Source organism: Eublepharis macularius, chromosome 13 (genome assembly GCF_028583425.1).
Source record: "Eublepharis macularius isolate TG4126 chromosome 13, MPM_Emac_v1.0, whole genome shotgun sequence".
Taxonomy (NCBI): Eukaryota; Metazoa; Chordata; class Lepidosauria; order Squamata; family Eublepharidae; genus Eublepharis; species Eublepharis macularius.
Genome location: NC_072802.1, coordinates 55476285 through 55493960, shown reverse-complemented (window position 1 = coordinate 55493960; position 17676 = coordinate 55476285). Strand labels below are relative to the sequence as shown.

The 17676-nt window shown below is 45.8% G+C and overlaps 1 protein-coding gene across 1 annotated transcript in view; it reads left to right on the top strand.

The window, feature by feature from the left end:
* The window catches only part of NOS1 (nitric oxide synthase 1), an 85364-nt gene extending 69809 nt beyond the window's left edge, over positions 1-15555 (top strand). The window contains exons 21-28 of the mRNA XM_054996147.1: positions 1329-1498; positions 3003-3213; positions 4473-4560; positions 4948-5069; positions 5586-5734; positions 6990-7184; positions 8362-8480; positions 15064-15555. Coding sequence (XP_054852122.1) covers positions 1329-1498; positions 3003-3213; positions 4473-4560; positions 4948-5069; positions 5586-5734; positions 6990-7184; positions 8362-8480; positions 15064-15121 — 1112 coding nt within the window. The 3' untranslated portion in view covers positions 15122-15555. The remainder of the gene's footprint in view (positions 1-1328; positions 1499-3002; positions 3214-4472; positions 4561-4947; positions 5070-5585; positions 5735-6989; positions 7185-8361; positions 8481-15063) is intronic.
* Positions 15556-17676: the final 2121 nt, after the last annotated feature.

The following is a 17676-nucleotide window of genomic DNA, read 5'->3' as shown; positions in this document are numbered from 1 at the left end:
CTGGTTTTACAGCTTGGCTCTCCATTACAGCTGCAAGACCAGGACGCCTACATTTCCCATCAAAACTTGAGGGAAGCTGACAAGTGTCCAACCTGTGTCAGGCGTCACTTGTAGCTTGGCTCTAAAATGACACATCGTATTTAAAACCAGAAAGCGGGCAGGGACAGTGACAATCTCACCCTCCACAGTTTGGGGTAGCAGCTGGAAAAGCCACCCCACAGGTCCCCTCTAGTCTGGGCTCTGGCAGAAACAGTTTCCACAGAAAGGCACCATCCACGGTCCCCTCAGGCATAGGTCAGGTGGAGGACTCAAGGCCCTGAAGGCCAAAACCAGCACCTTGAACTGAGTCCAGAAACAAATCAGAAGCCAGTGCAGCTGAAGCATATGTAATAGGAGGAAAGGGTTAAACCGGCCTCCCCCAGCACCATGGCTCTGATTCAAATCATTCTCTCCCTGTGGCAAGTTGGCATCATCACCTGTCTTGGACTTTTCCCTCAGAAATGTTTGAGGAATATAAGAGCACGATCTGGGTCCTATAGCACCTTAAAGACCAACTAGATTTTCAGGGTATGAGCTTTCGAGAGTCAAATCTCCTTTGATCAGATTCGTATTTGACAAAGGGAGCTTTGACTCTCAGAAGTTCATACCTTGGATATCTAGTTGGTCTTAAAGGTGCTGTTGGACCCGGATCTTGCTCTTCGGCTGTAGACCAATATGGCTACCCACCTGAAGCTACCATCTAGATGAATAAAGAACATGGAACGCTGCTAAGATGTAACTTGAATCTCATGCACAACCAGGGCTTTTTTTCAGCTGGAACGCAGTGGAACAGAGTTCCGGAACCTCTTGAAAATGGTCACATGGCCGGTGGCCCCGCCCCCGATCTCCAGACAGAGGGGAGTTTAGATCGTCCTCCATGCGTGGTGCGGAGGGTGATCTAAACTCCCCTCTGTCTAGAGATCAGGGGGCGGGGCCACCAGCCATGTGACCATTTTCTCCGAGGGCAACCCACTGAGTTCCACCACCTCTTTTCCCAGAAAAAAAGCCCTGTGCACAACACTGACCCCTGCCCAACTCAGAGCGAGATATAGATTTAAATCTAGTAAGACTATATTCCTTCATTTCACTGTGGAATAAGCAACCTTATTTTGATTTTAGTGATGAACTGATTGTAGTTGGTTTTCCTTTTTCAGTTTTTTTTTCCTTTGCTTTGGCACGACCTCTGGTTTTTAACAATGAAACCTAGTTGATTTGAGAATCTGTCCTGGCTGCCTTGCTTCAAAGATGCTTCTGTGGGCTTACACCCTTTTGTGCTTCTGTCCTGGCAGGTGTCATCAGCAATTGGACAGATGAGAACCGTATTCCAGCCTGTACCATCTTCCAGGCTTTCAAATACTACCTGGACATCACTACCCCTCCCACACCACTCCTCTTGCAGCAATTTGCCTTGCTAGCCACCAATGAGAAGGAGAAGAAGCGGCTCCAAATTCTTAGCAAAGTAAGTTTTGAGGGTGGGATGGGACAGGATGGCAGCAGGGTGGTTCATTCCTCTCCCCGCTGCCCTGATGTACATATTCTTCACAATGACACAGTGTCTACAGATAACTATTTGACCTCATGCTCTACAACACATTAGATCACAAATCTGCATTTGGTAAAATGATTGACATTGTCTAGAAATGTACGTCAAAACCAGACCCAGAACATTGTTTTACTCTTGTAGGATGAACTTGGCTTTCTTCCTAAAGTGACAGCCATGTTTTCCTGCACAGATTTCCTTGCTTGCTGGTGGTGGCCTCTCTGTCCTCCCCCTCGCCCCCCCCCATTTCTTTGAAGTACTACTTGTAGGATTAGACAGGAACTGTAAAGTTTAGCTGATTTGATTGTTTAGATTAATTGATTTTTTTAATATAAATTTTTGATTGAGTAGGAAGGTGCCCTACCAATTAATCAGGCAACAGACTTTTAAAGGATTGTTCATCACTTTCACTCTCTCTCTCTCTCTCTCACACACACACACACACACACACACACACAACACCTGATGGCATTTTAAAAGAGGCATCCCCATTCCCTCTCTAATATGAAAGAATGCCTTTGCTAGAAAGGAGATGCATGCTGCATCCACATATGCATGGTCCATCTAAAAATGGGTATGCTTCTTTTCTTTAGAAGTATTGCTTTTAGCTAGGTATAAAACTGCTGTGTCCTGGATAGCCCAGGGAACTCCAATGTCATCAGATCTCTGAAGCTAAGCAGGGTTTGCCTTGGTTAGTAATTAGATGGGAGACCTCCAAAGTTGCTCTGCAGAAGCAGGCAATGGGAAACCACCTCTGTTAGTTTTTTGCCTTGGAAACCCCAACAGGGGTTGCCATAAGTCAGCTACATTTTGACAGCACTTTCCATCACTACCATATACAAGGTTAGGTTGATTTTATAGGTCACTTCTTAGTTTATTCAAGGCACATATGTCTTTGCTTAATCAAGTGACCACAGCCCTAAATGTAACCTAATTTATCTGTAACATTCAGGGCTTTTTTTCAGCGGGAATGCGGTGGAACGGAGTTCCGGAACCTCTTGAAAATGGTCACATGGCCGGTGGCCCCGCCTCCTGCTCTTCAGACAGAGGGGAGTTTAGATTGCTCTCTGTGCCGCTCCAGCGGCACCGAGGACAATCTAAACTCCCCTCTGTCTGGAGATCAGGAGGTGGGGCCACTGACCATGTGACCATTTTCTCCGAGGGCAACCCACCGAGTTCCACCACCTCTTTTCCCAGAAAAAAAGCCCTGGTAACATTCATATCTTGCCCTTCCTCCAAGGAGCTCAAGCGGTTATCCTTTCATTTTAATCCCCATAATAATTCTGCGAAGTGGGCTAGGCTGAAAGAGCAAGGCAGGCCTGAAGCTGCCCAGTGAGCTTCATAGCACTTAAAGGATTTGAACCTGGGCCTCCAACACTACAACCCCTGAGCGCCAGACTGGTACCTTTTCTTTCCTGTACAGGGCCTGCAGGAGTATGAGGAGTGGAAATGGTCCAAGAACCCCACAATGGTCGAAGTGCTGGAAGAGTTCCTGTCGGTGCAGATGCCCTCTACCCTCCTCTTGACCCAGCTTCCATTGCTTCAGCCTCGCTACTACTCCATTAGCTCCTCCCCTGAGATGTTCCCTAATGAGGTCCACCTCACAGTGGCTGTGGTCTCCTATCGCACCAGAGGTAATTCACACCACACGTGGGCCTGGAAATCAAGCCCCCACCTAAGCCATGCCTAGAAGGCCAAGACACTGGGCAAATCCACACGCCCTTGGTGCATCCCGGCATTGCGCTAAATGTTCGCTAAACACCTGGAAGTATAGTTTCAGAAATCGCGCTAGAAAGACGCTATACTTTAATTTAGCGAACATTTAGCGCAATGCCAGGGTGCTCCGAGGGCGTGTGGATTTGCCCACTGTTGGCATCCATGAGCTGGGCTTTTGAGCCCCCTACCCTGTCCTAATTTTATATATTTAATTTTTACTTCATTTATAATCCACCTTTCTCACTGAGACTCAGAGCAGGTAAACCAAATTAAAAACTTGCAGTAAGAGCAGTATAGTACATACAACCAACAACGTAATAAATTAGAGAACAGCTGACCCAAAACAATACAATACACACAATAAATGGGTAAGGTACGTACAACAGTGCCACAAAAGCTGGCTTTCTCTCCTGCTACCCAGAATCTCTAGAGCTGCCATTGAACAATACAGGTAACTTCTGAAATCCTGACTCTTGCCTCTGCAAAAATGCCGTTACCTAAATGGCCTTCAGGGTAAACAAATTGTCAGGCATCCTTTTGCCTCATTAAATTGTTCCAAATACTGTACAAAGGCCGTTTCCACACATGTTGGATAATGCACTTTCAATGCACTTTCGCAATCCTTTGGAAGTGGATTTTTTGTTCCACACATGGAAAATCAGTTTCAAATGTTCACTAAAGAGTATTGAAAGTGGATTATCCAACGTGTGTGGAAGCAGCCAAAGTTTCCTGGGCAGAAAAACTTTGTACTGTGTTCAGACAATGAGAAAGGAAATGATTTGCTACCAAAAATTCTCCTCTGAATTCTCCTTTGAGGATTTGATGCCGAATATTCTGAACTTGTATGAGATGCTTAATCCAGCCAAAGACTTCTTCCCATACATAGGCTGGACCTCCATTTTCTTTGTTTTCCTGGCAGCTGAACATTCATTTAGTATCTGACAAATGACATCTTCTGAGACCTCATTTTTGATGCCTGCCAAAACAATCAGCATATGCCAACAGGTCTAAAGCTGCCAGTTTTTCAGATGTTGAAGTAAAGTTGCATATTTGGAATATGAATTTTTAAAATGCCACACTTTAAAATTGGGGGGCGGGGGGATAGACATTCTTTCAAATATTTCCTAATGTTATTTTAGGAGTCCAAATGACCAGTCTCATTTCTGCTTTTTTCTAGATGGAGAAGGACCACTACACCACGGGGTCTGTTCTTCCTGGTTCAACCGGATACAGACAGATGAAGTGGTGCCATGTTTTGTCAGAGGGTAAGACTCCAGGGGTGAGGATGCAGGCTAAAAAGTCAGTTTTGATCCTGTTGATATTGCCCTGAGAAGAGGGAAATAAGGTGCTTAGTGAAATTTTGGGCATTCAACCCATCCAACCTCAATAAAAGTCTGTAGTCTTGACCACACTATGCTAAGTTTGCTTTCCAGAGCATACTGGAAATTGCTTTTACATACATCTCAGTTCTTCCTTCTCTGCTTGTGGATCCCCGCCTTGATAGCGTTACCATATTACGGAGGTCTTTAAAAATGGAAGTGTGGTCTAAATGCTCAGAGATGGGATTGGAAGCACTGTCAGTGTAGTCTGCTTGTAATAAGCTAAGTCTGATCAATGCATGATCACAATGAAACTCCATGTTCTTCGCTCAGAGCTCCTGGATTCCACATGCCACAAGATCCACAGGTTCCCTGCATCCTGATTGGCCCCGGGACAGGTATCGCCCCTTTTCGGAGCTTCTGGCAACAGCGGCTCTTTGATGTGCAACACCAAGGTAAGTCCAATCCTGTGTAAGTAGTTGGGTGAAACGCCTTGCTGTTTCTAGGAGGGGGCAGATAGGGTCATGTTAGCATTTAACTGCTTTTGTTAAAAGAGGAGCCAATTCTACTTCCAGTTGGCTTCAGAAGTTGCAAGGGTGGTCTAGGTCCCATCTTCCCTCTCCTTTAAGCCTGGAAACTCATATTCCAGCCTACAACAGAGTTGGGGAACACATTCCAGAGATGCTTGGCTAACAAATATTAGCAATTATAGGCCAGCTCTCTTTCAGAGAACCATGTCAGCCACTGTCCATATCCCCATCAAGAAATCCTTTATAAGCTTTTGCCAAACGCAAGGGGTCCCCCCAAACAGGAATTTAAAACCACTGATTCAGTGGGCCAAGTGATCATCTCAGAGTCTTCAACTGGAAATACGGCTGAGTTACCTCTGGCCTGAACTACCAGGAAAAGAGGTAGTAGAATAACATGATGCTTCCATTCTCCCATTCCCCCCTCCTCAATCTTTCCCCTAGGGCTGAAGCCGTGTCCCATGACTCTGGTCTTTGGTTGCCGACAGTCCAAGATAGACCACATTTACAAAGAGGAGACCCTACTAGCCAAAAGCAAAGGGGTCTTCAAGGAGCTCTACACGGCCTACTCCCGGGAGCCAGACAAACCAAAGGTAACCCTTCCCATCTACCTGCCCCCGCCCCCCCCCCCAGGCCTGCCCAGCACAAAGCTTACTGATAACAATGCAGAGAATGCTGAGCTGGGTAAGGTTTCACAAGATACAGAATCCTTAGACTAATGAAGAGGCAGGACCCTCGGACCCTGGTTTCTTTGCACTGATTCACAAACATACACGTGCCCCACCCAGTTTCCCCGTAAGCCACAACATTTCCAGCGACAGGCCAGCCTTTTGGTCTAGCCAAGCCAGCTCTTCAGGTCAGAGGAGAAGGGAGGTTGTCTTCACACTCCCAAAGTGAAAGCACCCCTACAAGAAGGGGTGTGCACTGGAAAAAAATTCGGGTTTCCTGCTTCAGGTTTTCCCGAAGCAGGAAAAAAATCTGGAATAACCCAAAACCTGAAGCAACAAGCTGCTTCGGATTCAGGTATTAAGCTGCTTTGGAATGCTCAGTAAATATTCTGAGCGCACCGAAGATCAAGGCAGTCTTTTTCATTGGATGGGAGGGGGGAAGAGGGAGTTCCCTCTTCCCTCCTCCCATTGGATGAAAAAGCCTGCCTGGAGTTTTGAAAGCTCAAAGCAGCACTGCAAAGTGCTGAATTGAGCTTTTAAAACTTCCAGGCTGGCTTTTTCATCCACTCCCTCTTCCCCCCTCCCATCGGGTGAAAAAGATGTCGGGAGCTTTGAAAGCTCAAAGCAGCCCTGCAAAGAGCTGATTTGAGCTTTTAAAACTCCCAGGCTGGCTTTTTCATCCAATGGGAGGAATAGGAAACTCCCTCTTCCCCCCTCCCATCGGGTGAAAAAGATGTCAGGAGCTTTGAAAGTAGCAGCAGCACTTTTCTCGCATTTGCAATGGGCAAGGGAAGTGCTGCTGCTGCTGCTCTACACAAAGCTTTCCGAAGTGTTCCGAAATGCTTCGGAAAGCTTTGCTTCGGGCTTCCCTAATTGGCTCAGCAATGCTGGGGCCAATTTGGGAACCCCTGAATCTATACAAATCAGGCCCTATTCGGGTTAATAACCTGAATAGGAAATCCGAAGCGCACACCCCCACTTGTGAGGTACAAGGAAGAGATGTGGATCTGCATTTAAACGCAACACGGCCTGCTTTTCCTTTCCTCTCTCCTTCTCCAGGCCAAGGTCCCCAGTTCTCTGGCATGTTAGCCTGCAGGAGGCAACTCATGACCTGGTCACCTTCCTCCTTTCTTCACATGCGATATGACTCCCAATGCTTTCCTTTTTTCCTCTCTTTCAGAAATATGTTCAGGATGTCCTGCAGGAGCAGCTGGCGGCAGCCATGTACAAGGCATTGAAGGAGCAAGGGGGTCACATCTATGTTTGCGGGGATGTCACCATGGCAGGTGATGTCCTCAAGACCATCCAGAGCATTGTGAGGCACCAGGGCAAGCTGATGGCAGAAGAGGCCAGCGCTTTCATTAGCAAATTAAGGGTAAGGAATAGCAAATTACCCAGCATGCAGTACTGGAGCCAGTGTTCCATTCCCCACAGGTTACAGCTGTGAATCAGTGTCAGTTTAGTGTAGACATCGTGTTCTGCTATGGCAAGACTCAAAGGCCAAGAAACTTTGGTCTCTCCATTAGGACTCGGGCTACATTCTGATTTCACAACCAATGGGGTTCCAAATGTTGATCTGATCACACATGCCCTTGGTCCTCCTCCCTGTCTCCCCCTTTTCCAGTGGTGGCGATGGAGACAGCTGTCAAGTTATATCTGACTTATGGCAACCCGTGGTGGGGTTTTCATGGCAAGAGACTAATAGAGATGGTTTGCCACTGCCTGCCTCTGCTACCCTGGTCTTTGTTGGAGGTCTCCCATCCAATTATTAACCAAGGCCGACCTTGCTTAGCTTCCAAGATCTAACAAGATCTTTTCTAATGACCAGCTTTTTTATCGCCCCCTATTGAGTGTAGGTCTTTCATTCATAGAGTCACCATAGGTCGGAAACGACTTGACGGCAGATAACACACACATTGAGTATATTGCTTCTTGTTGGTGATGGTGTTAAATAATTATTTTAACATATAACCTGCGGACTTTTCATTTTTAGAGGGTTTTTTGGTCTCCTTATTTTCCGTTCTTACTTATTTGAACAATCTGTACCTTGCCCCTTAGCCCAAAGTCTATTTATTTTTGTCTTATTGTGTCTTTACTTACATGATAATTTTTTTAAAAAAAATTAAACTAACATTGCATTTTTAATTTTTTATTTATGTCATTTATAGTCCACGTTTCTCACTGAGACTCAAGGCAGATTACACAGTGTGAGTCAGTACAGTCAATGTAATAGGACACATTTGCAGAGATTTAAAGCCAGCAGAAATCCAGTACAGAGTTGAAGTGATGAAACGAGGCATGAGCAGTTCTAAGACTGACATATTAAACAACGTAAAAACTACCCAGTTTGTATGGAATGTGCTAGCTTTGTGCTGATATGGTGGGTCACAAGTATTTAAAATAAATAAATCCAATAATGTTAAGGCACAATTCACAGACATCAGGGCCCTTTTCAGATTTGTTTTCAGTGCCCATGCTTTGCAGGAAAATAACCGTGCAGTGGATTTTCTTTCTCATGCTTGTGTGTCTGCCCTCTCCCCCGCCCCCTGCAGGATGACAACCGATACCATGAAGATATATTTGGAGTCACCTTGCGCACCTATGAAGTGACTAACCGCCTCCGATCTGAGTCAATTGCGCACATTGAGGAGAGCAAGAAAGACACGGATGAGTGAGTTGGATTTTTCTTTTAACCTGGGCTTTTGTTTTTCTGCAATGCGTGGGCTGAGGAATCGGAGTCTTTTGTGTTGCTCGGAGGTATCAGTGGTGCAGCCTGACACTGTCATTTACATTTCTTGTTAGGAGTGGGCGGGGATCACGGTGTGGGTTGCCATCTTGTCGAGTTTTACCTCTCCTCTCTCGCAAACCCGCTGGTTCATTTTTAAGGCTGCAGCTCACAGATCTGTGTGCTTTTACTGCTGACCTCCCTTTCAAATGTCTGGGGCAGAAAAGACTGGAAGAGTTGGACTCGGAAAGTTCCAGAGCCAGCGTGCAAAGTGAGAAATGCAGGAGCTCCTGATTGGCTGTCCCAAACGCTGCAGCCTTCTTTTTAAAGGCCTGGCGCAGACATGCAGCTGAAAGGACGGAGTCCCGAGGAGGCGGAATGGACTGTACCATTTGAGATTTCGAGATAGGGAGGCCATGCTCAGTATATAAAATAATTTGCTTCAAATCAAAAACAAGTACATGGGGCATACTTGTCTTAGATCCTTTCTCCCTATAAGTAGACTTCTTACTTCTGGGGCGTTTTTATAGGAGGGTGCATTAAAGGAATAGCATCCCACACCAGCAATATAAAGTGGCGTGGTCCATTTAACTCACACAGTTGCCTAGGAGAAGGGCAGGCCTATAAATGTTTTGAATAAATAAAACCCACAGCATGATCCTTCCTGTGTAGGCCAAGCTGTATGGAACTTGTTTCCACAAGAGCTCCATAGGAGATATACATAATCAGTCCATTCCCAAGTAGTGTTGCCCAATCTAGGCCCATTAGTTTCAGTGAGTCAATTGATTTCAATGGGTTTAGACTAGAATAACTCTCCTCAGGATTGCACTAGATATCGTCTTGAGGCAGCTGACCCACAGGAATAGCAGTGGGTCAGCTGACTTGCAGGAATGTCTCCTCATCCAGTCAGCTGGCTTCCAGAAGTATCTCTGGGATAGGCTTTGGTTTTACTCAACAGGTTTGGGAATATAAGAAGGGGAGATTCCTGCATGAAAAACTGTTACAATCCAGAGAAATTTCATATGGATAGCCATGTTAAGTCTGTTGCAGAGAGCGTGAATAAAGCGTGTCCTTTAGCATCCTGAAGGCTAAAAGATTTATTATGATGGACTCCTTAATTTAATCTTCAAAGTGTTCCATGGCCTTGCCCCCCTCCCCCATCTCTCCATTTTCATCTTTTGTCTGCTGTGGCTCCTCCACTCTAAGCTGTTCCAAGCTGTCCTGCTTCCGCAAATGTCTCTGTCCCAATCTTGCTTGTAGCTGCTAATTCCTCCCCAAACTCTGCATGATGCCACCTCTCACTTCCTACAAATTCTTCCTCAAAACCCTTTTATGCTGAAGCCTTTGGCACACACACATGCCCATTTCTCTTTCTGAAATGAAGCCAAAGCACATGTAACCAATGCATTCTTCTCCGCTACCATTTTCTTCCCCTCTCTTTCTTCTCTTCCTTTTCTCAAATGTCAGAGTGCAAGCTCTTTGAGGCAGAGAGCTATCATCTTGTACTCTGCAAAGTGTCGTGCATTGATGCCACGATAGGAATAATATTTCTGATGGTGAGTATTTTGCATAGTTGAATCTTGATGCATCTGATGGAGTGGGCTTCAGGCTGTGAAACTTTTATGCCAAAATAACTCTTACAATGCAATCCTAAGCAATGTTACCCCAGTCTAAGCCTATTGATTTCAGTGGGCTTAGACTGCAGTATCTCTGCTCAGGATTACACTGTTAGCCTTTCAGGCTCTTCTTGGAGCCAAAGAGGATATCCAGCCCTGGCTACTGGGCTAAAAGATCCATCAGGCTTAGTCAGAGAGAAATACTAATTCCACTCCCCAGCTATATTGTGGGGAGAATAATAACACTAATTTGTTCACCGCTCTGGGTGAGGCACTAATCTGTCTAGAAGAGCAGTATATAAGCATTGTTGTTATTGTTGGCTACTTATCTTTTTATTGCTGATTTTGCTTTTATTTGTTTTAAAGTTGATAGTGTTTAGGAAAAAAAGAATATTCATTTTTTAACCTGTTGTTAGGCTGTTGCTGCTGGTTGGTCTTTGTTAGTTTATTGTTTTAAATGCGTGTTTGCATTTGGAGGGATGTTTTTACGTACTTTTAAAAAAAATCTTAATGTTGTACATTGTAAACTCACCCAGCAGTACTGTTTTAGTAGTAGAAAGGGGACAGAGAAATAATTTAAAATAAAGAATCAAAATAAATAAAACTGAGTCCCTATTCTGCTAGATCACTGCTTTGGAGGGCAATGGGGATTTTAAGCCAGGAGATCTCTGGAGCAAAAGTGTGCAATAAAGGGCCAAGATAGAAGAAGCAAAGATCACATGGTAGTGGTTTTGATTACGAAAGTGAGGGGGAGGTGTTGAAAGGATCCAAATCAGGCTACAAGTATATGTGATTTGCCAATGAATGGAGGCCCAGTGAACTTAGCCTCCTCCCATAAATGACAGATCATTCCCCCTGGAGAAAATAGCTGCTTTGGAGGATGGACTGTATGGCATTATCCCCCCACTGATGTCCGTCCCCTCCTTAAATTCCACCCTCCCCCAGGCTGTATCCCCAAATCTCCAGAAATTTCCCAACCATATATGAATAGCTCCAAGGTGTTTGCTGCTTAAAACTTACAGCATAAGTCCTTATTCTTATTAATGACTCAGATGACCCAGAATTATCCAGATCTGAGGCAATCTCTCAGGTAAACAGTCAAGGGCCCCAAATGGCTACAGTAAGATGGTGAGTGAAAAAGTGGGAGTAGTGGGAGCAAATCAGCATCACTGTTGAAGATGTGATGACATCACTTCTGGTCACACCAGAAGTGATGTCATCATCACCAGCAATGTCAGTATATCACCAGCATGGGCCTCCCACCCAACTGGCAAGTCTCCTACCACCCCATGAGAGCAACCCTAAACCACAGTCATGCCAAGAAGCGTGGAACATTTTCTAATGTTAGTTTCTCTGCCTAAAATATCAAATATTTCCCATTTAGTAAGGTATTTGATCAGTGATCATGAAATGCCCTCAGCAGAGTAGCTAGCCAGCCCTTTTTCTGAGCTACGATGGTGGGAAGTATCTGGCCCAGCAGGGCTGAGTTCATACAGTGCAGGCCATGAACTTCTTCAGCTCTCTCATTAGGGCAGCTAGTCCATTTTCTCAGGCCCAAAGCAGTGAAAGCTCCAGACGTGGCCTGACTGAAGCTTAGGTCTGGGGAGAGTGTAGGCCAGAGTGCTCTTTTTTTTCTCAGTGGACTAGCATGTCTGCTTTATTCAATCATTTCTCAGTCACTGTTCACCAGTGAAGTTCACTAGGAGGAAGGGATGCAAACCCACTGGTCAGAGTGGGGGATTCCCCACTCTGAGCTCATGTTGTCCATCACCATTCCAAATGACAGTAGGTGTTTTTTTTAAGGGAAACCCTGGAAGGGAAAGCAGGCAACTCTAGGTGTCACCAGAAACTCTATGGCTTTATGTCATCGTGGCTGCAATAATGATGCCACACCTCCATGTCCCCACCCCTAACCTCCCACTATGGTTGCCAGATCCCTGGGGGGGAACTGGGGTATTGGGGACATGAGGGGAGTCACACAGGAGGGCTTACCTCACATATGTGAGAAGCTCGTGTATGCTCCAGAGCATCCTGCATCACCTCAGGAATGACATCATTCCTGGCATGACAGAAGTTATGGGTCATGCTGGGAGCCAATTGAGTGAAAATTGGCCACAAATTGGGGGCTGATTTTCACTCAATTGACTCCCAGCACAACCCATTACTTCTGCCTTTACTAGTAGAAGGAGACCTTGTGGCCAGTCACTCTCTCAGTTTCAACCAGTTTACTGAGTTGAAAGGAGAAAATGGGAGAGGAATAACCATGTATAACACCTTGAACTCCTTGGAGGCAGTAATTGGTACGTAGACTGAGCTTAGGTCCTCAGAGCGTATCTCTTTATTGCTCCTATATCCCATCTTTCTTCCATCCTGGAACTCGAGATGGCTTAGACACGGTTCCCAGGAGGCCTGTACCAGTGCCTTCAGGCCATAGTGGTAATGGGCCTGGAGCAACTCTTCTTCCTTCTTTCTCCCTCTTTTTGGGTCCCTCAGCAGAGTAGCCATTTTCCAAGAGTGGAAAATGCTAAGATTCACCTGGAGCTTAGTACAATAAGCAGTTTTCAAGGCCAGGGTCCTCTCCTGGACCAAAGTAAAACTTTTTTTTCCTTAAAGAGAATATATTGGAGAACATTCAAAGTGCTTTCGACTCTGTTGGCACCTCTTTGTGTTTAGAAATAAGACACTGGTCTGGGTTGGATCTTGACAAATCTCCAGAATCACACACACACCCCACCCCAGCTAGGACTCTGGCTTTGTCTTCATAGAATTTCCAAGTAATGTCTAATTGTCGTTAGTGTCACTCTCACTAGTATTGCTCCCTTTTCTATCACACCCACTATGGAATCCAAGGCCAACAGTGCCATCTACTGTCTAGAAAAACACTTCAGGCTGTTCGAGGTGGCATGCTTGGCCCGAGTCGCTTCCTCCTTAGTAACTTCACAGGCATTTCTTCTGAGCCTTTTCTGCTGCTCTTGGTGCGCATTTGTCCAAGGCAGAATCACTTTGTTAAACGTGCCTGCATGAGGTTTTTTAAATCAATGGATGGCCATGCAGGAAGGTGAGTTTGCAAACTGCAGTTCAACCTTCCTTCAAATTTAGCATGTGAAGTGGCCTTATACTAGGGTTGCCAGCCTCCAGGTAGTGGCTGGAGCTCTCCTGGAATTACAACTGGTCTCCAGGCCACAGAGATCAGATCACCTGGAGAAAATGGCTACTTTTGGGGGTGGACTCTATGGAATTATGCCATGCCAAGGTCCTTTCCCTCCCCAAACCCCACTTTCTCCAGGTTTCTCCAGGTTTCACCCCCAACCCCACCCCAGATCTTCAGGAATTTCCAGCTTGGAGCTGGCAACCCTACCTTATACCAAGTCCAGCTGTTGGTTCATCTAGCCCAGAACTGTTTACTCTGAGTGGCAGCAGCTCTCCAGAATTTCAGGCAAAACAGTTCTTCTCCCGCATCTGCAACCTGAGTTCCTTGGAGATGGCAGAGCCTGGCCCTGGGGCCTTCTGCATATGAAGTTACTGCCGTATCACAGAGCCATGATTTTTGTTTCATCAAGGAATGGCAGTGTTCCATCTGAAGATACTGCCTAGGGCTGTGGAATGCCCTCCTTCTGGAGGTTTGTTCGTTCTCATCCCTGGCTTCCTTTCAGGGCAAGTGGAAACCAGTTTTATGCCATTGGCTCTTTCAGGATTGGCCTGCCACCTGAGCAAAGCTGTCTGCCCTGCTTCGAGTTTTATTTCAGCTGTTTACCATTGTCCAGTTGTCCTTTATGATTTTAAATATTTTGGGGAATTGTATTTTTAATACACACCTTTCAATTTTGTAAACTGCTTTGCTAGCATAAAATGGTAAACAAATCAATAAAAGGGCAGTTTGGGGCCTCCACCCACCACTTTTTTCCCCACAGACTCCATTTCTTATTAATATTTGATTCTCCCCTCCCAGTATAGAAGTTCCTCTTCCCTGTTGACAGGTGCCGTATCTTAGAAGCTAGAAAGATGTGCCCCCTTGTCTTTCCTCTCCAATAATGGATTTTACTGCAACAAAGTTGCACTTGCAGGCCTCTTGATAAGGAATAGTAGGAAATAAACACTGTGAATTCACCAAAGGAAACAGGAGCACAGCAGCAGCAGCAAAAGCTACTATTGTCACCTGGCAGTGGATTTACATAGCCAAGGATATCCCCCACTCTGCAACAGCACCCCCTAAAAGAAATACATAATAAAAGCCAACAACCGTTCATGTTCTTCCATGCTTGCAATCATGTTGCCTACTCATACCTGCCTGTGTTCTTCTATCTCCTTCCGACATCTTCACACATTTTAAAGATTTATTTGTGTATGCAATAGACTTGGAGCACATATTTATTTATTTATTTATTTATTTAACAAAAGAAACCAGCTGATGAGACTCTGCAGAGATGAAACTAGCAGAAATGCTTCCCGGGTAATACAAGATGAAACTGGCAAGAACACTCGTGTTGTATAAAAGGCACTTACGTTGTGCTGCTTAAGAAAAGCAGACAAGCAATGCATAAAGTAAAGCTCACATCCTGTTGCAGGGGATTTTGCAATCGTAGGGCTATATTGGCCAGTATCCATGTAGCCAAGTGGTGGATTGCAACCAGGAAGAGTATAACTTGTGAAGGTTGATTATGCACACTCCGTGGGGGGCAGAGACAGGGGGAGAATCCCAAGTTATCAAAGTGCTTTAAAGATGCACATGTGCTTTTGGCCCTAACCGTTGCCTCTCTTGCAGGGTTTTTCGTTCCTAACCTTCACCGTGTTACCCCTGCTGGGACGCCAGGCCAAGCCAGGCCAGTCAGAGTCAGAGTAGCTCTTGCTGCCCTGTTCCAGCCCAAGGGGGCTGGTTCTGTACTGACCCGTCCACATCCGCTCCTTTTCTCCAGGGACTTGATGGCCCAAGACAAATGCTCTTCTGTGTCTCGTCCTGTTGTTGTGTCCTGAAGGATGTGTTGTGGACGCCGGCGAAGGAGAAAATGACGACGAGGACGACTGTCTATCTCTCCCCTTCCTCTTCTTGCGTCCTGTGGCGGTTTCTTTTCCCTCCGTGTGCCCTCCTCTGAAGCTCCCCGCTGAAGCGCGATGGCTTTTGCAACCTGCAGTGGCTCTTATACACAAACAAAACAAAAATGAAAAAACTTTCTCCTTCCTCCTTCCTCTTGTGGATGACGAGGCCATTGCTGCAGCTGCATGAAATTGCCACCTTCGCGATCATATGCGTCGTTCGGTGTTTCGGGGGCAGGGTTTGGGTTGGATTGAGGGTTCAGTTTCTGTTCAGGAAGCAGCACAGAGATGCAGAAAGCTGCCCTTGTTTGCCAAAATCTTGGCCCAGCATGATCTAGTGGGCCATGTTTTTCCTTCCCTGTCACTTTCTCTGAATTCTGGTGGGCTGGGGGAGAGGGGGGGGTGGGTGGCGAGGGAAAGTGGTGGCGGGTGGCTGCTCCATCAGCTTTGTTCTCAGTCCACTGGAGCGCAGGGTTGGTGTGTGTCAAACAGGTATTGATTTCACCTATGACAGCATGTTGTGTTCTCTTTGCACTGTTTTAACATTGACCGTCGCTCCTGCCCTCTTCTCCTTTCCCATTTATCTTCTCAGATCCCAGTCCTTCTCAATGTATCTCAGCCAGGGCTGCAGCCAGGGCATTTACAACCCCGTCCACCTGAGAATAGTTTAAAAAACAGATTTTTGCATTTGTTACCTGACAGCTTCTGTTTAAAGGATGAGAGCTTGGTTTTAGAATCAGAAAATATCTGTTTGTTTGGTTTTTTTTTCTAATCCATGGCAGCAGGTGTTCCCAAAAGTGGCAAGATCCATCTGTTTGATTTGCTCAGCCACGGTCTCCCCTGGCTCAGGGTGCATTTTTCAAGATTACTGTTATACTTAGTGATCCTGAAATAAATAAATCCCCATCCCCAAACTGCTCTGAGTCTGAATATGGCAGGGTGTTATAAGGAGTAACATAACTATTTAAGGAAGACTTTCGTTACAAGCAGGTCACGCCTTTTGAACGTAACAAATAATATTTGGTCTGTCTTTTTTTTCTGGCAATGCCAATTGTAGGCACAAAATACAAAGCTATTTGGATTAGGGGACAAGATTCTCTAGAACTTGATTGGCTGTGTGGGAAACAGTGATCTCCATTTATTGCTTAGAAGCCCCAACCAACAATATTGCAACCTCACCTGGTCAAAGAGAGGCTGGCATTGACATTGGTTTGAAAACTAAACTCAAGACTGCAGAAGTATTTGACCAGCAGATTGCAGGACTGTGCCCAGGATTCCGAGGGCATGGTGCGGAATGACATTTGTTTAGAAAATAATGGTCCAAGCCAGGAGACTCCTGCCCCCCCCCCCACACCTTAGCTCCATGGGATGTCCTTAGTTACCTCTTCCACAAGGCAGAAAGTAACAACTGATGCCAAAGAGCCACTTGTACAGAACCACAGCTTAAGGTCCAGGGGGCTGCAGGGGTAATCACCCCATTCATGAACTGTCCTGCTAATGGTTTCCCGTGTTGCCAGTGATTCTGGCTGCAATCCTAAAAACACTTTCCTGGGAGTAAGCCCCAGTGGGACTTAAGTAGATCAGTTTAGGATTGCTCCCTTTCGTAACTAATCTCACTCTTTCTGGGTCACTTTACACATCATTCTTTTTAGAGGAAGATGTTTGATGTTTTAGGAATACATGGGGGGGGGAACTGTGATGTGTGAAAATGACAAAGTTGTGTTTGTGATGGGTACACCTGTCAGGGGGCCATGATCAGCTCTTGCTTCCTGGTGAGTGTGTGCTCCAGGCAAGCTTGGGTTTGCCTCTGTGTAGTGTGTGAAAGAGCCCTGGGTGCCAGGGTCATCAAAATAATCCTCTGCCAACTCATTGCATCCAGATCTAAGAATATCCCTACTCTAACACAAACACGAAGATATGACCAAGATACAGATCTGTGACTTAAATGAATTCTGGATATCTGTTCTTGGTTATGCTTCTCACCTGCTTCTTTGCCAAGTTCCTGGCTCAGTATTACAGGAATTAAAGGCTGAATTCTCACTAAGCAACAACTTTGTGGCCTTTTTTGCATGAACAATTTTTGCCATGTATTGTCGAAGGCTTTCACGGCCGGAGAACGATGGTTGTTGGGGGTTTTCCGGGCTGTATTGCCGTGGTCTTGGCATTGTAGTTCCTGACGTTTCGCCAGCAGCTGTGGCTGGCATCTTCAGAGGTGTAGCACCAAAAGACAGAGATCTCTCAGTGTCACAGTGTGGAAAAGATGTAGGTCATTTGTATCTACTCAGGAGGGGTGGGGTTGAGCTGAGTCATTCTGTAAGAGTTTCCCAAGGTGTGGAATGCTAATGGCGGGAGGCTTCACTGTAACCTGAGGAGGTTCTTTTGCATATCAAGCACCAATCCATATGCAAAAGAACCTCCTCAGGTTACAGTGAAGCCTCCCGCCATTAGCATTCCACACCCTGGGAAACTCTTACAGAATGACTCAGCTCAACCCC